This window comes from Podarcis erhardii, assembly GCF_964252035.2.
Source record: "Podarcis erhardii genome assembly, chromosome: 3".
NCBI classification, from domain to species: Eukaryota; Metazoa; Chordata; class Lepidosauria; order Squamata; family Lacertidae; genus Podarcis; species Podarcis erhardii.
Window position 1 is genome coordinate 50,328,998 of NC_138507.1, and position 26,734 is coordinate 50,355,731.

Here is a 26,734-nt window from a genome sequence, read left to right on the forward strand (position 1 = left end):
AACATTAGAAAATACCCCTGTTTATTTATTATTAAGAAATACAAAGTGGCACTTATTTCCACTTATTCCCCATGCTTTCAGCTTCAATTTTTTAACAAGAAAACAGAAGTCTTACAGCAGCCTTATAAAGTTTCTCATGTCACAGCTGAAGTTAAATGACAGCAGTGGAGAAAACACGGGTGATGCAAAATATAGCCTGTCCAATTCCTCTTATCACATGATGGATCTTTCTTCCTGTTTGGCTTGCAGCAGCAAAAGTTTTTGGTCATGTCACCCTCATCAAGCCTGACACAACTTGAAGTTGACTTTGTTGCTCCAATCAAAGGCTGATCCTCATGCATACCAGTTGACACTTCAATCTGCAGGTTGTGGGATAACACTGATGTGAAGAAAATTATCAGGATAACTCATATGTTCACTTAGCCATTGTACTGGCGTTTCCAACATCGGTTCTATGCCATGAATCACCACTTGGTTCTTCTTTTCACCATCTAATTTTGAAACAGACAGATCACTTATCAGACACTCACAGGCAAACACATGGTTGAAGCAAAGTGCATTTGGTTTATTACATAGTGAAATTCTGCAGAATCCGTGATTTGTAGTTTTGATAATCATCTTAATACTTCATATTTAACTGAATGATCCCTCATGATAAATGAAAAGTTAATTCTAAAAAAAGGAAATATTCTGCTATATGAATCATAAAATGATTCATGCACCATTGTCTCTTTTTTTTTGCAACGGTTATGATATTAATAAGGCTATCAAATAGATTTACTGTTTTTCCCACCATGTAAATTGAATGAAATCATGTCATATGAGCAAGCTTCTGCTCTCTCACCAGGACTTTTCTTCTCCTCACCTTGCTGCCTTCACTCTCCACCTCCAAAATCTGCTGGGGGTGGGGTGGGCTACACAGCAGGGGGGAAAGGAAGCCCCACTGTGCAAACAAGGGTCTTTCCATTCATGCACAGGAACCATTGGATACAACCTACTGCATGTATTCAACTAAGTGTTACTCAAAGTACATATAGTGAAATGAATGTTTACTTAGGTTTGAGTGGAACTACAAAATAAGTGCACAATAATCACAATTAAATAATAATAATTCACAAGGCACAGTGGGAGGGGATTATTTTAAACATTTCTATATAGGCCTTCATTTTAAAAGATTCCAGGTAGATAATAAAATAATTAAAACCTAATACAATGCACTTCTTGGTAGCTGTTCCCAAACTCCCTCCTTAGAGAAGTTTGAACTGGCTCCCTCCTTGTTGTCCTTCTGCTGGCAGCTGAATACCTTCTTATTCCAGCACTTTTGGGAACTGACTGATTTTAATGAAAGGGCTGGTGCCATGCTCTTTTTATTGTAATACTCTGTATATTTTTAATAATTTTTAATATTTATATATAGTTTTAATTTTATGACTGTTTAATTGTTCTTAAATGATGCAACTCCTATGTTTTTAGCTGTTTCTATTTAATTGGTAGGCCACCTTGAGTCCCTGACAGGGAAGAAGGTGGGGTATAAACAAACAAACAAACTTATAATACAGAACAAATAACAAATAAAAGAATTAAAAATTACAAAGCACACTGTGAGATAATTAGAAGAATGAGCAATTATTCAAATTAAAATACGTTGGTAAATAAAAATGTCTTAACCTAGCGCTGAAAAGACACTGGGTATACCGCTTTAGTGAGGGCTTTCAAAAGCTGGGGCACCACCACCGAGCAAGCCCTATTCTTTACATTACATACCTCCACTAACAAAAGCAATTAGAATAGGCCTGAGTGGAACATCTTAAGACAGAAACAAAGGTGGAAATCCTAGTGGGCAGAGTCCACTAGTTGGAATGGTTGGATGTGTGTAAATATAGGGTACAATCCAACTGGCTCCTTTGTGATCATGGAAGGGCCTTGGATCCAGCAGAGCCACCCACTAACAGAAAGGGGGATTGTTGCTGTTCCCCCTCCTAGCCCCTGTCCCCCCAAAATTATGAAAACATGAATAGCTCTAACAGCACACTTTTTACTTCTATGTATCAGTAAAAATCCAGCTAATTGAATCCAAGCTGTGAAGAACCACATGCCTGGGGTTTGCACTGCATACATCATGCTGAAGGATTTCTGCCTCAGACACTGTGGTAATAGTCGGTGGGGTCAGGTCAAAGAGGGTTAAACTGAGTCAGGATATAGCCAGCCAAAGGGAATCCATCAAACACTGACTTTAAAAGGGCAATTAATCTTAGGCAGAAAATGCTTCCTGGGGAATGAGATCTCAATCTTAAGAGCACACTACATGATGTAGCAGTAAAAAAGTACATATACAAGCTTAGAGAGCTTTTATCCCATGATCACAAACAGAAGGGGAGTGCTGTTTATAAGAAAAATACAAAGCTTAATACTTTAAACTTCTTCCTGGCTTCTATCTGTGAGAAATGAATAAAATCATAGCACCTACAATGTATGCCTGGCCTACTTAAATATTTAATGAATTTAGGCAGAATAAAATGATTTAAGTTGTGAGCCCAAGGCACAGGGAATATTCTGATAGAGAGAAATAGTGGCAATACGTGCACAGTAACATTGCTACAGAATACATTTCAGACTGAAATGATGGCATCATACCCATGCAGTGTCCTATTCTGACAATATGAAGAGTGGGTAGGTGGAAATGAAGCCAACATCACCATCTAGAAGTGCTTCACACTGTATGACACTCTGCAGATATCTATTATCTGATCCAAGAAATTGCCCAACTGATAAATGATAGGTCCAAAGAGAGAGTATTACTGAGGTCTGCCACTGTCACTAGTAGTGGGCAGATTTATCAGAGTAAGTATATTCTTGAAAAATAGGTTTTCTGATGCACCTTTCTTTAAAACCAGACACTAAATATACTTAGCATGCAAATCTTAGACTGCATCGTTTTAGTAACCACTGATAGTGCTAACCTATTGTCCTAATTTTCAAAATGTTCAAACTTAATTCTAAATTAACGCAAATCTATAACAATTAAGGGTTGCCCAGCCAAGATACTCAGTACTGCCCAACATGCCTAGGATTAAGTTCAAGCAACCCTACTCTTTTTCTCACACGTGGTGCACTATTGCAGATTCAAAAATGCATGGTTTGCTACATCTACATTTTGTAGAATATTTTCAGTATAATTGTCTTTCAATTAACTTTTGTATCTCTGTTATATTTCAAGACTGAGACAACTTTAACTCTGCTAGTAAAGTATGTTTAAAAAGGACTGTAATTGATTTTACTACACAGCAATCCAGATAATAATTTAAATAGCAGCTGATCAAAAATCATTTTCCCTGGAGCCTACAAAGTACAAGCGTTATCATATTTTCAGTTAATACCTTCAGGATTAATTGCAGCAGGACAAACTTCTTTTAGGAGATCTCCCAGTGTATGAAACTGTCCATCTACAGCGACAGGACGAAACAACTTCTGTATAAAAGGTCGCTCAGTTGTGGTCTGGCAGTAACAGTAAAAAAGTAACGAATAAGCATCTATATGTAACTATCTTACGTCAGTATAATAGATAAAATAGGCTCACTGTGAAATACTGCAAACAAATTGGCTCTGCAGGTTACAAGAATCTCTAAAACTCAATTTATATGACTTTCTTTGATACTTTATACACAGGAATTTTACTGACAGTAGTAGTAGTAGTTGACATTTTAATGCTGATATATGTTGGACTGGGCAATAGGAAAGAAAGATGAAGGTGGTGATCAGAGGAAAGGTGTCATCTACTCTTAAGTTTACTCTAGTTTGCAAAGAGTAACTGTTGTATATAAGTCTATGGAATGGTTCTCAAGCAATGCTAAACCTTGCTTTAACATTAAAAGGATGAGCATAGGGTAACCTCAGGCTTGCACTCTGGCCCCACCAGCAAAGCTGTAAGTAGACTGGAAGCCTCCATTTCCAACTAATCACAGTTCAGCATTATGTCCAAACCCTAAACTATGGTTAGTATCAACTACAGTTTTGTAGAAACAAGCCAGCTTCTTAAACTACAGTTTGCTGGGTTTGATAACACAGCTACTGGGAGTTAATCAGGAACAGAAGTGAAAGGTTCTAACCTTCTCTTTGTAGTGATCCCAGAGGAGGGAGCAATCACAAGGCCCACCTGTGGCTCATTCTCATAAGACATTTCTATGGTTTAGCATTACATCTGGGTCAGCCATGTACCACATCAAACTTCATGTGTGAGGTGGGGCAATAAATTCATTTTGAATTGAATTTTACCATAAGAATTTTACCTACTTTGTACTTATGTCTCAGCTAGAATTTAAAACTGGGAGAGATGTAGTAGTTAAACACGGCAGAGTTATCTTAAACTAATATGCATAATTATAAAATATAGGTCACTCGCAACTTGAACAGGTGTTACGTTATGGGGATGGTGTGTATATGCAAAAAAGGTGTAGTCAATCCATCCCCTTGGAACAGCTCCCATGTGAGCAATCTTACCTTCCAGAGCTGATGCGCCAAATAGGTCTCACCTCCCAAACAAGCAAACCACTTTTAAGCGCTCGGCCTTGCTTACTGTGCTCTGGGACGAAATTTTGCAGGATGGTATCTGTGGTCTCCTGAGAGCCTCCCAGAGCCTAGTAAGCCATAGCTGTCAACTTTTCCCTTTTCTTGAGAGGAATCCTATTCGGAATAAGGGAATTTCACTTTAAAAAGGGGAAACGTTGACAGCTATGCTGGTAAGCAAGGCAGGGCACTTAAAATCTCTTTCTGTTGAACTCTATGCTTTCTGTGCATTTAACCTGTGTGATTTCAACTGTAGCTTTGTCCACAGGTATCTTCGACTAAATATCACCAAGTCTTCTTGGTAAGGACATTGGCTTACATACATTGTTTAAAATCCAGTTAAGCCAGCAGTTTATACAGGATGTAATCATAACATAAAAAACACAACCCACAAATTATAATTCAAGAAAACCAACAGACTTACTAGTCTTTACATCTACATAAAAGAATGGGTTCTCTAATTGTATTTAAACCACTGCAAATTACTTTACATGTTGAACCCACACTGTAACCATATTATGATTTCCATATGTCAACAGCTTAACAGTATAAGAACTGTAGTCCTTCTTTTGATATATCAGCATGCAACCTCCCCCCCCAAAAAAGACTCTAAAGAATAAATTTAACAGAAGTATTTCATAATTTAACCAAAAAAATAATAATCCCAAAAAGTTTATTTTAAATTAAAAGAGAAATTAATTTTTTTTGCTATGTTAATAAATGTTCTACCCATTCATACTGTGAATTCCTGCAGTCAGTACCTGCTTCGCATGCTCAAGTTCATGACATCAAATAGAGGTGTGTATATATGTGTGTGGGTGTCTTTCTTCTCTCTCGCATGCTGAAGGGCATCAAGCCCACTGTCACAGTGATGAAGATGAGATTGATATACCCGGACAACTCATTGTGGAGATGATAGAGGGCAGCAAGAAGGAAGGTACAGAGCTCCATCTTCTCACACCAATCATGCCACCACTGTAGCAATGTCAGCACTATGGTGAAAATGACTGAGGCGATGAAGTGGAACCATGACATCCCACACCAAATGTGTTGCCTCATCATCTCTCCAACTCCAAAAAGAGCCTATCAAAGTTGATTGGGAGGGGTAAGGGTGTTTTGTTTTGTGTTTTTTTTTAAAAAAATATTCAAACATTTTCCACAGTTGCAATGACTGCTAGAGGCTGGCTGCTCAACTGAGATGTTATAAGCAGTTTTGTCAATATACGTTTCTGTAAGACATTACTCCATAATCTTTATTGCTACAATCTGAAATACAAGACACAATCACTTGCCACAGAGGCCCATTACTACAACTAATCCCAAATAACAAAACCTTCACAGCTTAATGCAACCCCTGCCCCTCAAAAAAGAACACTACTCCCAGAAATCCAGGTAAAGAAGATTTACATACACATGGGATCATACCAAGTCATATTCTGAAAACACATATATATTGTAACTATACTGTGTCTTTCACCTCCCCTAATCCCTTTTCTACTGTATTCAGCACTCTGAGTGCACACTGTCCAGCTGAGGCATTTAGAAGATTCCTGGAGGTAGAATATAGCCAGTGATAGACTTTTATCATCTATAAATTTGTCCAAACACCTTTTAACATCACTAAATTGGTGGCTATTGACACATCTTGTGGCATTGAACCCTTCAGCTTACCAATGTGCTTATATTTTCAACTATTTCAGCTATAATATTTGCCAACAATTGGAAATAATCAGATTTCATGTCATCTGCAAATACTAAATTGCATACAACACACACACTTTAAAGTACGATTTGCTGAAAGCTAATAATTATATAGTTCTTAAGGAATTTGAAACAACTATACACGTAGCACACCCATAGCGGAAACCTTTAGTTGTCATGGTCTGTTATTTCCTAAAATGTTATCATTATGTCTACAACAGTATCAAAGTAATGTCAGTGATACTTAACCTAAATAATATGAATGTCTCAAAGACTGTGGTTGAATTAAGGGCAGCCATTAGAATTACACACACATCTGGAATGAAGTTAGGACTTATTTATTTTTATACAGTAATGTTTATTACAATTTTGTCTAGACAATATAATGCTGAAAAGATTTTGGTCACAAATAGTTTAGGGACAATTTTCCTAATCATATGTGGGCAACAACCCATGTCTTCCTCATATCCTTTCATTTGGCAGGATATGCTGTAAGGAGTAAATGTAACTTTCTGATCTCCTACATGATTAAGAGCAGCATTATTTCAAGAATTGTGGATAAATTATGGCAAATGTTTAGACTGAGTATCCCACACAGTCTGCTTACGAATCTCTTACCCACCTTCTTCATGATGCCACCCAAAAAACCTTAATTTTACTTGCAGTTTGTTCAAATTTCTTGTATTCCTTCAATAACTAACACAAATTACAATGGTTGCAGTGTTTATAGAAAACTGCAACTGCCTTGGCATGGCATAGCAAAGCTTATGCAGGCAGCTAAAATGAGGTGTATGAACATAGTTCTGGCTTTTCTTCCTTCTTGAATGGAAAAGTATTAATCAGCATAGGAAAAATTAAGTTGGTTAAAGTACAATTACATTAGGCAGCTACAGCCATTAGCTTCTTTGGTATCATATGCTGGTAGAACCAATGACAGCAGAGTGATCACACAGACAAAACTTGGAAAACTTAGAACAGACATGGTAAAGTAGGGACCCAGGGTACTTAACGACCGTAAATGGAATCCAACTTTTAAAACTGTGATTGCTGGAGACCATGGTCTGGGTTGTAAGACAAGTTAACATAAGGAAGCCCATAGAAGGAAAGTTTCCTGTCCCCTCCTCCTCCTGTGATCACTTGCCGCCACTCTGAAAAAAAAGTCTCTTCAGAGGATCAGGAGCCCTATTAAACCTAATAGTGCTGCAGAAGCTGGATTAATTTGGGAAGAGAGGGGAGGTCAATATTAGATTGTTATTGTTATTAAGCTTATTACATTGCATTCCCCAAACAAATACTATTCCTGCTACTGTTCTATAACTTTCCGAAACAAGAGGAAAGAAACACAATAAAATTACCTAATTTGAACTAAATCCTGAAGTTGTTATAACAACACTTCTCACCACTGTGGCAAAGGGTAAGGGAAGATTGCTGATTGCAAGAAAGCAGCAGGTATAACACAGGGCTATGTATGCCCAGAGTCTTGTGTGACTGAGATGTGGAACAAGGCACATAAAAGCCAGATGTCTACTCAGACAGATCAGGCAGGCTAGCTGCACAAGAGAAGAGTGCTGACATGACACCTCATCAGGTGAGGCAATGGTGATAACAGGATGCAGCAGCTGTAACAGCTAACTGGGGCAATGGAGTAGCCACTTTACACCTGCCTTCCCCTCCAATGGGAATGGGCTACCTCTGACCAGGTATAACCCAGGTTTAAGCTTGGGTACCAGGGGCAAATCACAACTGGCATCTATGTCAGTCTGCCTGAACAGTTCAAAGGTAGGGGTTAGAGTTACCCACACCTTCAAATGGTCTGAACAGAAAAGCATGCATGGCAGATCCTTAAACAAAAGTTATGCCCTGTTTAATACCATTTATTCATGTTTGCCTCTTCCTTCTTCCCACAGCAAAAGGTCTCAACAAATATAAGAACTGGTCAACTTTTCCAAAATAGAAAAGACTATGCAACATGTATGTGAAAAATGATTTTTTTAAAATTATCCTTTACCTGATATATTCTAAATGGGATGTAGCGAAATCCACTATCTTCTGGAGGGTACTCCATGAGTTTTCGGTTTATAGCCCAAAATTGATCAAATTTGTCTGGGAAAAAATGAAAACAATATACTTATGTGATGTTTTTATAGAATAGGGCATAAGAAAATTTCTATTTATTTTTTACTGTTGCAAGTTGCCTACAGAAAAGAAATAAAATGGAAGTATCCAAACACTAGGGTTGCCATTCTCCCCAAAGTGATTTTTTTAAAAAAAAACCTACTTGTCATATGTCTGTGTTTTCCTGGACATTTTGCTGCTTCAACAAAAATTGCCATTTCTCTTGAGCGATTCCTGGACGTGTTTTTACACTTGTGCATTTTTCTTATATGCTTCTTCATTTACAAGCTGAACTGAGCCCTGAGGGATAGCTCAATCGGTAGAGCATGAGACTCTTAATCTCAGGGTTGTGGGTTCAAGTCCCACGTTGGGTGAAAGATTTCAGAATTGCAGGGACTTGGACTAGATGACCCCTGTGCTCCCTTCCAACTCTATAAACCTGTGATTCTGTGATTCTAATGTTACATGCTACCTCAATCTCAAGCGGTACAAGGTCCAGGGGCTTGTGTTTCCTTTGGAAATGAGGCACACTGGAGATTGTGGGGCCTTTAGGATAAACAATTTTTTTGCACATATATACAACCTGAGCCTACAATGGAGGGGCTTCCAGCATTACCCTTCAAGAGGGTCCTGTTTCTGCCATGGCCACAGTCCTGGATTCAAACTGTCAGCCCACATGGTGCTCTGACATCCCACCCCATCCCATTTGAACAGTAGCATTTGGCACTGTATTGAATGATACTTGCAGAAGCTTTATTGAATCAAACTATTAAATCAACTATAAGTTAAACCCAAAGTTGTTATGGGCAGGACGACAAATGCATGTTTCATAGAAAAAGCAACTTGCAGATGTATCATTAACTATGAGGCAGTTATCACAACTGCTACTCTCTTTTCTTTTTGTGGTCATGAATTTTGTTTCAGAAAGAGGTTTAAAATCATCCCATCAATAATGAAAGCCATAATGAAAGCAATACTGAAAGATACAGCATGTATTTTAAAAAGTTCTCTTGGTTTCATAAGTTTTTCTTATTTCTCTTTTACTAAGGCCTGAAATATAAAATTAGTATTTGAAAGCTTTCAAAACATTATCTGTTGGGTTCCACAGGTGCAGTTTCCAATGACACACAGTGAAACCTGTACAACCAACATTTCTAAGCAACCTCTTATATTGGAATAACCACAGTGTTGTCCCAAACAAGCCAAAATAATCTTAAGATTTGAAGTAGAAGTGTAAGTGAAGAGAATCTTTGATAAACTGATTAAAGAACACAAACAAAACTTTAAAAGTTCCAATTTCTATTTTTCTGCCTTTAAATGCTTTGAATACTTTCCATGATAAAGCCCAATCCTATGTGATTTTTTTAGTCTTCTGCAAAGCTATTATTATGTACTCCAAAAACCCTTCCTCAAGACTGCCTGCATGGGTTCCTAATCAACAGGATCAAATGAGGGACGTTAACTTCTCACATCTAGATTGCCATATGTGGCTACTGCTGTGATGGAAAGTTTACGATTTTCTTTTACCACCCTCTATGAAACAGATCACACATCTGAACACTTGAACAAAAAGAAACTGTGTCAACATCCAATAACATGAAGAAGGTTAGATAGTATTTAAATAACATACAGCACTAATACAGTGGTACCTCGGGTTAAGAACTTAATTCGTTCTGGAAGTCTGTTCTTAACCTGAAACTGTTCTTAACCTGAAGCACCACTTTAGATAATGGGGCCTCCTGCTGCCGCCGTGCCACCACTGTGTGATTTCTGTTCTCATCCTTAAGCAAAGTTCTTAACCCGAGGTACTATTTCTGGGTTAGAGGAGTCTGTAACCTGAAGCATCTGTAACCCGAGGTACCACTGTACTTAAAACAAAAGGGCTAGAAAATATCATTTAGTCATACAACCATCAACTAAACTCTAAGCAGATCCAAAAGGTAAAGCTTCTTAGTTGTATAACACTAGCTATATCCACACCTCATTTTTTAAACACTTGACATTTTAAGTATCAGTTATGATTCACATTCAGCTAAAATTATCTTAAGATAAGCATTTATCATTAGCCACTCAAAAAAGAAAAATGACAAGCTATCATTTAAAAAATCATTGAACTCAGTGTGCTAAAATAAATACTGCACTTGCACACAGTGACAAAGCATGGTTTACTACTACATGCATGAGCTGGAATGAGTTTCAGAAAACCTTTGGGCTCTCATGCTACATCCTCCTCTCCTCTTTTCCCATGCAATTGGGAAAAGGACCTTTCCTCTTTAGTTGCACTTTTACAGACTCAGGCTTGGCATACAACTCCGTCTGCTTTAGAACAAGCCAAATTCAAACCATGACTTATTCAAGTGGCCTGTTTTAACTAATCAGTTTGTGATAAAACAATGATCCCTGGTTTCTAACAAATCAAGATTCTGTGAAAATGAAACTAAATGTTAAGAGAAATATTTCTCCATGCCATATTATTTCAGCTCAAGCATACAACAACAAATCATAGTGAGTTGTATGCAAGCTGAGCCAAAGACTTAATTGCTTCACTTCAAAATTGTTTCTTACCATTCTGTAATCCCATCCAAAGTTGTTTATGATCCTTTTTTTGCATCTCATTGATAACTTGACTCTTATGTTTCAAGGCATCTGCTTCTTTTATACAAGCCATGAAGTGGGCTTCAATTGCATCCTTTGAGGGACAGTGTAAAAGATCTTTTTCTGGAAAGTTCTAAAAGAAGTACAAAATTATGATCATCCAAAGGCGAGCAGTTTATCAAATCAACTTTTATTTTAGAGCAACAACCAAGACGAACCATGGTGAATAATTCCCAAGGGTTCCCAAGAGAACTTTAACTGTGCAACTAAAGCTGCTTTAAACCAGGAAATGTATGATGCTCCAACTCCTAATACAGTGGTACCTCAGGTTAAGTACTTAATTCGTTCCGGAGGTCCGTTCTTAACCTGAAACTGTTCTTAACCTGAAGCACCACTTTAGCTAATGGGGCCTCCCGCTGCCACCGCGCCGCCAGAGCGCAATTTCTGTTCTCATCCTGAAGCAAAATTCTTAACCTGAAGCTCTATTTCTGGGTTAGCGGAGTCTGTAACCTGAAGCGTATGTAACCCGAGGTACCACTGTATAGTTAAAGGAAAGCAATAGCTTTACTAGATTTCTCTTCTCCATTCTGCACCCTGTGTAATAACATCAAGCAGATGTCAATATAGTTCTCCTTTCACCTTCCTCAGACAAGACAGGCAGACATAGACTAGCTTTTGAATCAGTAGAATAGAATTATTTTGGTTTTAGCCTTTAGTAGAAATTCTCCACATAGCTCAGAAACTGTACTCCGAGACCTACCTGGTATCTTATACAGAAGGCATTTATAAAGAAATAAAAGTCAAGTGTTCTGATACATATAGGTCCCGTCCCCCCCCCCCCGAGCTACTGTGGATCATGGCTCTGGCTTTCTTGTTCTATGCAGACACAATGGTCAGCATGTGAGAGGCTGCTTGAAAGGCTTCCAGATTAGAACCCATTCTGCATTTCAGTGAAGCTAAACTAAATTCATGGGGTTGGATCCAGAGTTCCTGTAAGCAGCAGCTGTGCCATTCCAGAATGCTGTTGGAGGTAATGCTGGGTGTGGGGTGAGATGTAGGGGGAAGTGGCAAAAGCCTTCCTGTAGTGGGGGCCTCTACCGGATTGCAGTCCCCAACCACAAATGGAAAGAGGCCTTTTGTATATGGAAGAGCAGGTATGGATACAAACCAAAATGTGAAAGAAAATAGGGACAAAGTGGTAGGCAATTCTTGACAGGGAAACTTGTATACATTTATATACCACCTTTTTGCCATAAAAATGGTCCTCAAGGTGGTTTACAACAATTTGATCTTTACATTTAGAACTGTATAGCTGTGGCTCCCAATTGGTGGTCCATGGACGCCAGGGGGACCAGATAACCCACCTAGGGAGTCTGTGGCACCATTCACATAACAAAAATGACCAGAGAGATATCAAAATTTTCAAAAGTAGGGGGTCCATGGCTTGGCTTTTGAAAAACAGGGCCCCCACAGTACTTAGCTAATGGGGAACCACTGCTGTAGAGCATTAAACCAAGTCAACATAAAACAAACCCTCAAACAGGCAGGATTAAAATACAGTAAAAATTGGCAGAGTAAGAATGCAATCACCTAAAACACAAATGTCAGCGACAGAAAGCAGGTGCAAAACCAGCAATCCTCACTTGCTGTCTGCTAGTGCTTTCCCTTTCCCCTTCACTCAAGCATATAAGAAATTATGATTACATAAGCTGCCTCTGCTTTTGAAATGTTGAACAATTCAAAAGATGCACCATAAACATACCTTAAAATGTACTGTTATGTTCCATGGAAGGGCTGTATTTGAAGCATGAAGGTCAAAAAGCAAACCAATAGGATAATGCCTAGTAACAAAAGAAAACATTAAAACCAAATAAATGACCATTTCATACTTGAAAATTTGCATTAAAAAAGATTGTTTCTATAAAAAATTAAAAAGCAAGCATTTCCCCCAAACCTTCAAAAGAAGCCTGTTAAATACAAAAGCCATTTCTCAGCAAACCTCTTTACATTCATCACAGAACTTTGTTGAAGCCATTGTGCATGACAATAGCCATAGTACTATAGCAAAGTTTAAGAAAAATACATGCTGGTTACGTGTTATATAATTTTATAGTCTGTCTATCTGACAAAAAGCACTCTTAAGTGAATAGAGCATTAACTGAAAATTTGATGCAGAATAAAAAATATGCTGTGAATCAGACCTACATACAAGCGTGCTGCAAAAGATAGAGTGGCATAACTTTCTTTGGAGCGGGTGTTTGCCAACCCAACACATATGAAGGCCTTCAATGGATAGCTCAGCAGTTCAAGACTCTGAGACGGCATTTTATTTTTTTTAAGGTAAGTCTTTAAGCCCTTCTAGGAATAACACCTTGGCAAAATGTCCATGCACCCTTCTAAACAATTTCCGTAAAATGAGCCAGCCTGGCTGCTCCCACCTGTAAAGTGTTTTCAGCAAACTAGTGAAGTCAAGAGCTGTGACTGATAACTGAGTTTTTTTGGTCACTAGGTAGTAGGAATCCCTGCAGTCCTAAAAAGCTGCTGTTTTCCCTCTCCTTTTAGTGCAGTTTACCTGCTTCTTAATCTCTGTAGCTTGCCTTTCCTATACCTCTAACAACCAGGATGCATTTTTTCCTATGGTAGGGTCTTCTGAAATCAGGTAGCTATTTTCTGCAAATACTATGACAGTGGGTGTGTGTTAAAGATTCCCCTCCCCCCTCCAAAAAAAAAAGCAAATGTGAAGGCTTTGCAAAGAGGCTTAGCCATATCTCCTGCTGAACAGGTGCTAAAGACCAAACACTCATACAAGTCTACTTAGAAGACTGTATGAATTTAACAGGGTTACTCCTACAGCTGGGTACAGGGTGGCAACCTAGGCTTTGGGTTAGGAGTAGCATTGAAGGTTCTTGTGCCTTTAACAGCTGTATGACAGGCAAAAATTCAACAGGTCCAGTCTTTTCTAGTATGGAAATGCAATTAGGGGAAGATGTGAAGGATCCACCCGTTTCCTGCTCTGCTTGTTTCTTTTGCTGACTGAGCAATTTGGGTTACAGATAGGTAGCCGTGTTGGTCTGCCATGGTCAAAACAAAATAAAAAAATTCCTTCCAGTAGCACCTTAAAGACCAACTGAGTTAGTTCTAGGTATGAGCTTTCGTGTGCATGCACACTTCTTCAGATACACTGAAACAGAAGTCACCGGACCTTTCTATATAGTGAGAAGGTCCGGTGACTTCTGTTTCAGTGTATCTGAAGAAGTGTGCATGCACACGAAAGCTCATACCTAGAACTAACTCAGTTGGTCTTTAAGGTGCTACTGGAAGGAATTTTTTTATTTTGTTTTGAGCAATTTGGAACAGGCAAATACTTGAGTGACTTTTTTAAAAAAAATGTTGGCTGGGGAATAATAGCAAGAATTGCCTGTTACTTGTTTTGCTGCCTACCAGTCATTGTGGAATAGGCAGCTGCTGGAAGAACTTTTTGAAAATGGGACAAAGGGAGAAGAAACATGGTAATCCTCCTGTTGCTGCTATGCTTCCTGCAGGCATGTGGAGCAGGCAGCTGCTTAAAAGAGGCTTCAGCTGAATATAGGTAGAGGTGTACAATCTAGCAACTGTTCAGACCTTTAGAAAAACAACACTTGGAGGCTACCCCCACCATACACCATCATTAAATAGGTCACAGAAAAACTTTAAAGAATTTTTTCTTAAGGAGTCAGTAACTCCTTGTTATACTATGTCAAAAACTCTTAGTTAATGAACCTTCATCTTTAGGAATGATTCTAACCTGTATGGTCCAAGCAGTGGCATATGTAGGGTGAGTGGAAATTAATCCCCAGGCACAAACTTATAAGAAGTTTACCTGGTACAAAACTCAGAAACCAGGAAGGAAAAATGTTCATAAATAAGACAATAAACATGAAACTTCTTACACATCTGGTTCTAGCCAGGTGAGCACTAAGATCCTTGTCCTAAATTCATTCCATCTTTCATAATAATAAAAAAGTCATCAGGCATATCTTGCCTCACCAAGAACAAAGAAGGGAAACATCAGCCTATAACTTCTTAAGTATTCTAGCACTGCAAAAGAAGTTGTGCTTGTATCTCTGGCATGCAAAGAACTCTACATCATCTAAATACCATTTCAGATCCTCTTAATAGACAAATACCTGTTTTAACTGGAATGAAAGACCAACCAGCCTTGAGCATGAACCACTCCCTATTGGCTAGCTGACGTGGGAATGACACAGGAACAAAGCAATCAGAGTTAATTATGACATCATGCTTACAGGAAACATAAATTAAATACTTTGGAATCACTGAATGATCACCCCTGCTTTCCTAATCTGTTAGAATAACAGACATTTAAATTTACTAACAGCATCTATTCAGCAAGATAAAAGGGGGATGTGTGAGATAAGAGAGGATTTGAAGCTGTCCACATGACTCCATTTCACAAAGGGAATTATATATGTAAGTGTGTGCACATGGGTGCTCCTCCACCTCAGAAATAACCAGTTCTCCGTTGAGGTTTTAGACAAATGCACCTAGTTTCCATCACAATAAGGATCACACCCTTTGCCAGTGAAAAGAAATCTCACTAGACAGGGGTGCAAGAAAAATCAGTGGAAGCAACAGCCATGGCAGCCTCTAATGTAGTTCCATCTAGCCTATGTCATAACAACTCCCCCGTAGCAGAGAACTGTCTATATACCACAGTGGGGCCTGTGTCTAAGTAGCAGTTATGGCTGCACCACTGGCTGAGCCATCTTGCAAGTCCCCTTATGCTACTTGGCTTGTGTGAGCATTTCTTCCATTTCTGTAGCAATGCCAATGTATATATTTTATAGAAATGGTTTCCACTGTAGTGAGCAGCTAGATTAACATATTTTACTACTCAATAAAACTTCAGGACTTTCGAAGCAGGAGCATCAAGCTCTCTCAGCTATTATAATCAGGTAAATGGAATATATTTATATTTCACTATTAAACTGCCACCAGATACAGATGAGTGCTGTAAAGCTGAATCAGCTATGAATAGATAGGAAAACAGAGTAATACTACTCCAGCCATGGTGGAAACAAACACACCATTAGCTTTTCAGCATCATTTAGTCAGAAATCACTCCACAAAATCTGCTCTGCTGATTTTTGGTAAAACACAAGCAGTACTGATTTGGTTGTTTCTGTCTTATTAGACTCAGTCTTCCATGAGCCAATGTAAGAGAAAAATAGATCAGCAGTAGGCTGATCAAAGCCACTACCTAGAGTTCTTCTCATTTGTGCTCTTCATTTCCTTACTCCTAATCTTCTGAAAATATTGCTACCACTCAAATCCCAGCAAGTCCCCTTACAAGTTTTCAATTATGCAGGTGGTAATGCTGGATTTATAAATACAGATTTATAGAAGACAAATACACATACATTTTTAGCAAAAGCTAGAATCCTCTACATACACAAATTAATAATCCCTCTAATTTTAAGGCCTTGTTGAAACAGGTTCTCTTTTTAAATTAGTCAGTCTTCAGATCAACAACTTTCACCACACCTTCACCTGAGCCTAGAACAATCCATACAGTACATTCACTTTCTGGACACTACTGTGCACTACATGGTGAAATGTAAGCACCACCGTATCAACACATATCTACATGCATTTTGCTTTCAGATAGAACACATTACAAAATCCACTATTTATAGCCAGGTCCCTGTGATTCAGCTGTTTCTATACTGACCTGCTTAAGGATTTTTAGGCTACAGTATTGACACTCAAAGAACTGAACACCCAAAGAAATGAATACACAGATCAGGTCTAGACCAGCATCCAGGAATCTTCTACTATAGGGCAGATGTAGAAGAGAAACTGACAAACCACTTGTCACCACTTCCAGCTCCTAGTTGAAATCACTCCAATGTATCAAAGAACTATAGCTCATGCTGGGCAATAATGCTTTCTTCTCAAAGCCTTGAATGGTAGGCCAGTACTTTCTTACAGACAGCCCCTACCCTAAACAGCTCTTCATAAGGAACTCCAGGAAACCCTAACAGACCATACTCTGTAACAAACCCAGATACTGAATCTCTTCCCATATCCACTCAAACAGTATTTCAGGACCTAATAATATCAGCCACAACACCAAGGTGTCATTCACCCATTCATCTTCCAATATATGTGCTATCTTCCAGCATCCTGACATCAGCAAAGGGATTAACCAGAAACTAGTAGAACATTTCAGTTTAGCAGAATGCCGTTATTGACCTTAAGGTGCCAACCTTTAACAAAGGAACTTTAAAGAAAACTCAAGTGTGAAACTGCTGAATTACGACTTATCAAGAAATTCAATTCTTAACAGAGACAATGGCTTTCTCCTACGACAGTGATACCTTGGTTTACGAACTTAATACGTTCCGGAAGTCCATTCTTAAACCAAAGCATTCTTAAACCAAGGTGTGCTTTCCCATAGCAGCGGGGGACTCAATTTACAAATGGAACACACTCATCAGGAAACAAAACATGTTCTGCTTCCAAGACAAAGTTCACAAACCAAAACACCTACTTCCAGGTTTGCAGCGTTCTTAATCCAAGTTAATAGCAAGGTGATGTGCTATCACTGATTATTGTTGTGAAAGTTTTACCATTCTCATTCTGCATACATTTATGCAGTAAGACTGTACTGTCTGAACCTGACCTATTTCTCAGGTTACTTCTGCTGCATCACATTAACATGGCCATTCTTCTGAAAAGGCCCCCTTGCAGATGATTTATTTTTCCTTAATATATTCAGAAACTGGTCAGATAAAAATCCCAACACATGTCTAAACTCATGTTCTGACAGTTTGGTAGCTCTTGTCAAATTTCAAGGCTGTTGCTGACAGAAACTGAAAGTAGTAAGTAGTTTCAAAGTGGGGACAGGGGCTCTCTGAAAGTATGAACCACATACTATTTGAAATGCTTTCTATAGTAACAGTCTTTTTTCACCTCTTCAATCATCTAACTTTTATTCTGCTTACAAGTATCTCAGCAAATGTTACAACATAAGTCTGAGCAGCCCATGATGAGTAAATGCCCTCTGCAAAGAAAGGGTAAATAATTGTACAAAATTATAAGACAATATAATATTTATATGATAGTGGTGAGAAAATTTCACACTGACTTGCAACTTTGCAATAATATAACTTGTCAGTAAGCATGTATTTTGTCAGATGTTTCATAGAGATTGTAGAGGATTTTTGAGACTATTACAAGAGTACAAACTTCATATAATCTTTCCAAACACTGTCAGACTCCACACATAGGCCATAAATAGAACCATAGTTCTCCCACACAAGCCAGTTACAAGGGGTTAAAGTAAATGTGTAAAGTGGTGGCTGACAGTTAACAGCAACAAAATGCAGGTTAGAATTTGATTCCAAAGCTGGGTGTAAATATTAATTTTACTGCATAAGTTCCCTTTAATGACTGCAGACTAGCAAAACAGTTCATAGTTTTTACTTGTTTTATTATCTATGAATGGAAGGACAGGACAAGCCAAGATATGTGTGAAGCTGCAATATGTAGTTACTTAGCACCATCTGCTGGTTAGGTAAGCATTATGCAGTAACTTTTAAGTAAACTGCTGAGGCCACTGGATACAGAAATTTGTAATACCCATGATTACTACTTTTTCATCACAGTGTTAAAAAAATAATCTGTTAGAGCCCTCTTTTCAGAGCCTGGGAAGTAGCATGTCACTGTGGCTGAAATCCTATATCTAATTATCTATAAGCCACACTGAATTCAATAGGAATTACCTTGAGTGGGCATGCATACATTAGAGGATCTCACTGTACATATTTTCAAATTCCAGAAAAGTAGCAGCATTAATCGAAGTTAGCAAAACAACCTCCAAGCAAACCATCTTTCAGCTTCTCAAAGAATAACTGATTTTGTACAGCTTAAAGTAAAAATGCCACAATATATGTTAGTCTTTCAAAACATGTTACAAGACCTTTGTGTTTTTTTAAACACTGGGATTTTAATTCCCATGTCTTCGGGATACTGAAATTAACACAATTAACAACATTCCTGGCTTTAAATATTGCAGATAAGCCCTTAAGACCTATAATCACACCATTAATTTTAGAGCTAATGAGAAGGGATATCACTCTCCATTTCATATGTTTTATCTAGTGACTCAGCTAGACTGGTAAAGAAAAACTGATTTATATGGGAAGAAATGGAGGCAGTGAGAGATTTTACTTTTTGGGGCTCCATGATCACTGCAGATGGTGACAGCAGTCACGAGATTAAAAGACACCTGCTCCTTGGGAGAAAAGCGATGGCAAACCTAGACAGCATCTTAAAAAGCTGAGACATCACCTTGCCAACAAAGGTCCATATAGTTAAAGCCATGGTTTTCCCAGTAGTGATGTATGGAAGTGAGAGCTGGACCATCAAGAAGGCTAATCGCCGAAGAATTGATGCTTTTGAATTATGGTGCTGGAGGAGACTCTTGAGAGTCCCATGGACTGCAAGAATATCACATGTATCCATTCTTAAGGAAATCAGCCCTGATGAGAAGAGAAGACTCCCTGGAAAAGACCTTGATGTTGGGAAAGATGGAGGGCACAAGGAGAAGGGGGCGACAGAGGGCGAGGTGGGTGGACAGTGTTCTCGAAGCTACGAACATGAGCCTGACCAAACTGTGGGAGGCAGTGGAAGACAGGAGTGCCTGGCGTGCGCTGGTCCATGGGGTCACGAAGAGTCGGACACAACTAAACGACTAAACAACAACATGCGTTGTATGTGTTATATAACATTGTGCCACCAGATGGCGACATGGAGTCCCATTTTTCTCTACCTGTTTCCCCTGTTTAAATCTACAATGCTTTAAACTGAAACACTTCTTTGATGTGGGTGATTCATTACCCATAGGAATAAATGGCACAGCCTAGGAACACTGTTGCAAACAAAGCCAAACCTGCTCCTCCTTTCTGCACCCTCTCAGATACTAAATGGCCCTCACTGACCATGTGTTTTATTTTGAAAACTGGGCTCTGGAGAAAATGGTTAAATGGTTTTTATTTTGTACAAGACATATAAAAAAACTATTACAGGATCATTGAGCCATCGGTTTTTAATTTTAGCCTTCAAGCCATATGTAGGTGGCTGAGACATGGGGAAGGAAGGATAAAGATAAATAAGCCATATCATTGTTGTAAGTTTGCAGGCACTTCGTGATATTAAATGTAAAATAGAACACTGAAGAGTGTCTTTTAGCTTTTAAAGAATGTGCTTTATGAGCCAGATATGCTAAACTAGAATTTGAGCCAAGAGGAAGAAAAATGTAATAAACTTTCTCTCTGAGGCAAAAGGAAAAGAGGGTGTCAAGCAACCACAAACCCTTCATGAGTTGCTGAGAATAACAGTTTGTTATGGAAGATGTTTAATCTTGATTTCCTCAACCACGGAAGTTCCTAATGCAAAAATAAAAATAGGCATCTCTAATATGCATGTGGTGTGCAGTTGCAGAACATCTGCTCGAGGATTCAAAAACTCGAAAATGACACAACTAAAAACACTATCATAATTAATTTTAAAATTTTCCAACTTTTTTATACAAAAACAAATTTAAGTACAAATATTAATTTAAGAACATCAGCTTGAATGCTATGTCATTGCTTTGTAAATACCATGTATGATCAAACTTAAAAGAATTCAAATATCACAGAACTATTGGGGGAAGTTTTGAATTCTAATTATCAAGAGCTATTAACACGCTTGTAGGTTAAGGCTATGTCCATTTTAAAGAGAAACCAATCAATGATTATTTTCAAGTACTGTATTTTAGTTAGCAGAATTCTGATGTTTAAACTTATGGTCATGATTTTAGAAGACATCACTAACTAACAATCATATATTCATGAAAGTAACACAACAAACCTCACTCAAAAGCCTGGGCACATTGGAACCCATTATGTGCACCAACTATTATCAGTATCTTCTAGTTTAAAAATCCTAATTAGGGCCAACAAATTGTATTGCTTATTTATAACTGATGTCACTGTATGAAGGCCTCAAATGTAATTAAGGTGGGTAACAGATCTCTACTTGAGAAGAATGTAAATTGGGGTGGGATGCAACAAGCTGCTTATGACTATGCAAGCATTTGTGTAACTAGGACAGTTTCAAATCTTAGGTATGCAGGAACCCTTGACTTTGCAATTAACATCTCCAGCAACACTTAACTTAACCCTAATTATTGTATTGTATTATTGAAACCTAATAAGGGCCTGTTGAAGATGGACTTGTCTAGAACTAACTTTCTGTTAATAGTGACTATACAGTCGTACCTTGGATCCCGAACGCCTTGTGAGTCTAACGTTTTGGCTCCCGAATGCCGCAAACCCGGAAGTGAGTGTTCCAGTTTCCAAATGTTCTTTGGAACCCGAATGTCCAACACAGCTTACACAACTTCCGATTGACTGCAGGAGCTTCTTGCAGTCAATCAGAAGCCGTGCCTTGGTTTCCGAACATTTTGGAAGTTGAACGAACTTCCGGAACAGATTCTATTTGACCTCTGAGGTACCACTGAACATTGCTTGCAACTATACGCTGTTTGCAACAGTTCTAACAAACAGACTTAAATACATTATCAGTCCTTTCCAGGCTGTGCAGTCATATAGCGGACAGAATCTGTTGCCTCTTTAGTATTGTATTCTTATGCTGTATGTTCACTGTATACCCTGGGATTTCTGTAAAGTGGGGTGCCATTAGAAAAACCAATAAAGCTATTTTTAAAAATTATATAAAATAAAATTGGGGTGAGGATGGAACACAGCATGCAATTCAACTGTTAATACCAACACTTAAGCCCAATTAAGGCAGGTCCATGAAATGTGAGCTCCAAAGGTGGCATGGAGCTTTTAATCCTCATAGTTCACTCCTGAGTTCAGCAGTGAGCGAATTATGTCTGCACAAGGCCATAGCAGCTCTACACCTGTAAACTGCAAGTTGATTTAATGGAAAGGAGAACCCTAGTTCTCAAGCTTATGCAATTCTCCGAGACCATGTTTCATGCTGGACACATCTGAAACTAAGATCACCATCATTTTTGTACATGCAGAGACAGAATGGCTCACAATTGGAACTCTGTGCATGCACTGAGAAAGCAAGGGGGAAAGCACTTTAATCCTAATTGTGCAAAACAGAATGTTATTTGGTATATTGACGTCACTGAGGAATTAATATCTTTTTTAAAAAGGTTGCCCACAATCTTAGATTTTGATAGGGCAACTCCAATTTGCTTAGGCTTCCCAAGAACAATATGCAGTCAGGAAATATAGATGCTAACACTCTAAAATACTCAAAAAGTTAAATAACTCACCATTTTAGTGGTGTGCCTTCATATTCGAACCATATTTCTACAATATCTTCTTGTCTCATAACCTTCTGAAAATGTTTTTTCACTTTGTCCGTTACCAGTGTCAGGTAACTTATTCTGGGTAAAAGCAGCTGAAAGGAAAGGTACACAGCACATCTTTATGAAAAGAATCACATGTAAAAGTTACATTAAAAATATTACTTGCTTTTCAGTCACATGAGTAGTACTTATAACATAAATAGTATTGGGCTGTTGATATGCAAGTTATGTTCTACCAAGTTCAAAGGGACTTTTATTCAAGTAAGTGTGCTAAGGACTGCAGTTTGAAAAGTGGTCAAGGTATATTCCGCAAAACACAGCTTCTTCACAAGTTTCATTTAAATAAGGCTTCAGAGAGAATCTCGGGTATCATAGAGAAATGATCTTTTAGCATAATAAACATATTCCTCATATGGACAAATGGGACTGTGCCCAAACAGGAGAAAACTACTTGCAGTGACAATCAACCCTCAAGAAAATTAAAGCACACTGTGCTTAAAGAGTGAAGTTTCTTCTAAACAGGATGCTTAGGACTTTGTTTTCCTACTGAGTATTTGGAAGTCTTAGGGGAAATATTTCACCCTTGTTTTTTCAGGCTGCTGCTATTTCTTGGGAACAGAAGTTGAATCAATCTAATGTAGCAGCAGCAGATTATGGCATAGCAGCATCTAGTCTAGAATTCCTCAAACACATGGAAAAGCAATATTTTTTTAATGGGCAGTAAGGCTGTAAATTTCAAATGTTAAGATTTCCAAAACATTCAAATAATTTTACAAAGTTAGTAACAACATGGAAATTCATCCAGTCACAAAGAATTTTCTGTAATGGAAAAGCTGGAAGAAGTTCCCTTAACAGTTCTTTGTTTAACAAGCATTATCTCCTCTTTCTTTCTATCATTTTTTCCAGCATCAAGAAGGTCTACATAATGGGGGAAGTATTAGTATACCATTTATTCAAGGAGATGATGAAACACAGTATGTTCCTCAAGTATAGTCGAATACTAAACATCAAAATATGATGGTTCTACATGTGTTTATAATACTTACATAGTAAGGTTCAGCTTCCCTTTCGGTAATCTCATCCTGATATAGGGTAAAACAAGTTGGTATTCGCCCAAACCAAACATCTCTAAGTACATCTTTGTCATCTGTCATTCTTCCAAGAAGTACAGAAGCACATGTAGGCTAAATTATTCCCCCAGAAAAACCACTACAAAATATAAAAATAGTCAGCTTTTAGATGCACATGAATCATATTATCCCTTTAGTGTACTTCCACAACACATGATAACAAAGGCATTTCTTCTTTTAATCTACAGAGAAATGGCTGGCTGAAGAAAGCTAGACAAAATTTTGTACCCCAGTACATTAAACAGCCGTCCCCAAATACAAAAATGCTTAATAAATGTGAGGGTTTTTTTCTCCTAGGTTCTTTTGCTGTTGTTCAGAAGTAGGAGCTGTGAGGGACTTGATCCAGATTAGGATCATAGTGCACAGGCAGGGATGGGTTTTGACCCTCCACATCACTTTGCTGCTGAAAATTCTGCCCTTCAATGCTGATGTTTGTCCTCAAAGGTACTACAGCAAATGGCACCTTTGGGGAGAAACAGCAGTTTCAGAAAGGCAATTAAGGTGGGAGAGCCAATTGGGGGACAGAAATAATTTGCCTCCCTACAAATTCTATTTCTAAACAACAACCAATATAACAAGAGTAGGAGAAACAATCACACAGCAAACATATTTTTTATTTAGGAACTGTCTACTTGTAGTATTTCTTTAAATCTATGTCCATTTTGATAAATTACATCCTCCTTAGGCTGCAAATCTATACTCACTTACTTGGGAATAAGCTCCACTGAACTCTGTGGGACTTCTTTCTGATGATGATTCCTATGAACTATTAGTTTTGCTTTTAAAATCATGGTAGGTTTTTTCCCCCCTTGAATCACTGGCACAGGCCCTAGTGAATATGTATTAACAATGAGAGGTGTTTTGAAAGTTATTCCTATAGGTGTAATACAATCAAGTCAGTTTTCAATGGAGAGTGGCTTGCAAGTTACATCAATAAACTTTCACTTACTGACAGTGAAGCGTACTCATGAGCCTTTGGTAACAGACTTTGTCAAAAGCTTTTTGGAAGTTCAGGTATATGGAATTTACTATATAACCCTTATCTATATGGTTACTAATATTCTTGATATCAAAGTTTGCAAAGAACTTCCCTTTGAAGAAGCCATAATGTTTCAACCTTGCTCTGTGTTTAAGCACATTAGTTTTAATATCTCTACCAATTTACCTAAGACACATCTCTAATGCCATAATTCAATTCCTAGAAATTGGTGAGACATGTCTATTCTCCAAAACTCTGGCAAACAGGTGGATTTTAATGAAACATATATTCACTGCAATTTCACATCTTAAGTGAATGCCATCTCTCAGTGACTTGCTAACTTAATTGTAGTTTAGCTCTAAAACAGGTTTCCTCAACCTCGACCCTCCAGATATTTTTGAGACTACAATTCCCAGCATCCTAGACCACTGGTCCTGCTAGCTAGGGATCATGGGAGTTGTAGGCCAAAAACATCTGGAGGGCCAAGGTTGAGGAAGGCTGCTCTAAAACATTATCCTTTGTGACATCTGTTTGATTGCTGTAATGTATTGTATGTGGGACTGTCTTTTAACTACTCACAAACCAGTTAGTAGCCTAGCAGCTGTATTTTGAATCAACTAGGGCCAGTTACTGAGAAGAAACCTCTCTGATAGTGAGTAGCAAACAGGGAGAGTGTCTTCTTAGTGGTGACACCCGGTTCACATGATTACTTTCCAAGGCTTACCTGACAAATACACTGCTGTCCTTTGGGCACCAGGCAGAAACTTTTTTTTTATCCCGCTATGTTTTTAGATTTGCAGTATTTTAACAGTTGCTTTTATCACCATTTGATTATTTTATATTTTAGTATTATGCATGGAAAACACAGAAGAGCAGAATACAAACTTTTTAATAAACAAAACTGACGTCTTCTTACTAATATCCTTCCCCAAAACAATGCCTCAGATACAGCCAATTCAACATCCTCTGCAGTGGGGACAGATAAAATAGTGGCTTGTGCTGCTTCTGTACACCTTGGTATGCCTAGAGGTCTTATTGCCTCGCTGATTTCATGTTCCTGATGTATTTACAGAACAAAGAGACAGAGTCTGAACATTGGTCCTCCTAGTTCAGTACTATACATGCTGACTGTACAGACTTCTCTGAGGGTTCCAGAAAGAGGAGTCCTACCTGGTGACTCGACCTGCAACCTTTCCCATACAGTTACAGATAGGTAGCCGTGTTGGTCTGCCATAGTCAAAACAAAATAAAAAAAATCCTTCCAGTAGCACCTTAAAGACCAACTAAGTTAGTTCTAGGTATGAGCTTTCGTGTGCATGCACACTTCTTCAGATACACTTCAGATACACTTCCCCATACAAACCTTGTGGCGCAACGAAGAACTATGCCCCTTGCCCTACTGGATCAGGCTAGCGGCCCACCCCTTTCTCACAGAGGGACCAAGGAAATGCCTATCGGAAACTCGTAAGTAGGACCTGAGGGGAGACAGCCCTTTCCCGCGCTGTAACGAATATATATGGTTTCTGGTGGTGAAATGAATCCTCCCAAGCCTACCCTCAGCGCTATCGGGTGCCTTGAGAACACTCTACATACACCCAGGCTCACGTGTGTACGTGTGAAGAGGTATGTGGAGGAATAAATCTCTCCTCCAGATGATGTCCCCCCCCACCCCCCTCAGGCAGAAGAAGGGGTTACAAGGGCGGGGCGGCAGCCTCTCCTGCCCCGTCCAGTCTCCGCTCCCGCGTCGTATCACCCAACAAACAAGCTTCCCCAACAGCCAACTCCTTTCTACGTCGCCGCCGCCCCCTCCTCCCTCCTCCATGATGGGGGAGGGGACAACGGAAGATGCCGTTACCTGGCAGTTTGTTTCTTTCCTTGGCCGGGCCACCCCCTGCGTGCGAAGCTCGCTCGCGCACAAGTCAACACTGCGCAGGCTCGGCTCCGCCCACTCCGTCTTCTCTCCTCCGCTCCCTCCGCCTTTCTCTCTTGGTGTTTCTGCGACGAGAGGAAGGGAGGGCGGAAGAACGTAAAGTTTTAGGGCAGCTCGACGCTCTCGCCAATTTCAGCAGCTTGGCGAACCGGAAGTGACGACGAGACAACGGCTCCTCTCTTGAGGCTTCGGCAAATGGCGTCACGCAAAGGCGCGCGTCGGATGGGCCGCTTGCTTTTGCCGAGTTCTCCCTGCAGGGGGCGGTAGTTTCCAAGAGAGTGAAGGGCTCCGCATTGCCAACGAGATGGCGGCTTTTATGAAGA

At 38.9% G+C, this 26,734-nt stretch overlaps 1 protein-coding gene and 1 long non-coding RNA gene across 5 annotated transcripts in view; one reads left to right on the forward strand and one right to left on the reverse strand.

The window, feature by feature from the left end:
• LOC309339521 overlaps positions 1-5,693 on the forward strand; it is a 315,853-nt gene extending 310,160 nt beyond the window's left edge. The window contains exon 2 of the long non-coding RNA XR_014155439.1: positions 5,501-5,693. This is a non-coding gene — a long non-coding RNA (uncharacterized lncRNA). The remainder of the gene's footprint in view (positions 1-5,500) is intronic.
• Positions 1-26,463, reverse strand: ATG5 (autophagy related 5). Of its 4 annotated transcripts, none has more exons than XM_081857428.1 (8): positions 26,337-26,463; positions 23,419-23,581; positions 22,337-22,464; positions 12,737-12,815; positions 10,945-11,107; positions 8,273-8,367; positions 3,378-3,495; positions 1-491 (listed from the first exon to the last, which is right to left on the reverse strand). In XM_081857428.1, the coding sequence occupies exons 2-8, from the start codon at positions 23,524-23,526 to the stop codon at positions 355-357; spliced, it is 828 nt and encodes a 275-aa protein (XP_081713554.1). In that variant the 5' UTR covers positions 23,527-23,581; positions 26,337-26,463; the 3' UTR covers positions 1-354. The 4 variants fall into 4 exon arrangements, with proteins under 4 accessions (XP_081713554.1, XP_081713557.1, XP_081713556.1 ...); XM_081857431.1 differs by lacking the exon at positions 26,337-26,463 and adding an exon at positions 26,087-26,279; XM_081857430.1 differs by lacking the exon at positions 26,337-26,463 and adding an exon at positions 26,036-26,057.
• Between the last annotated feature and the right edge of the window lie 271 nt (positions 26,464-26,734).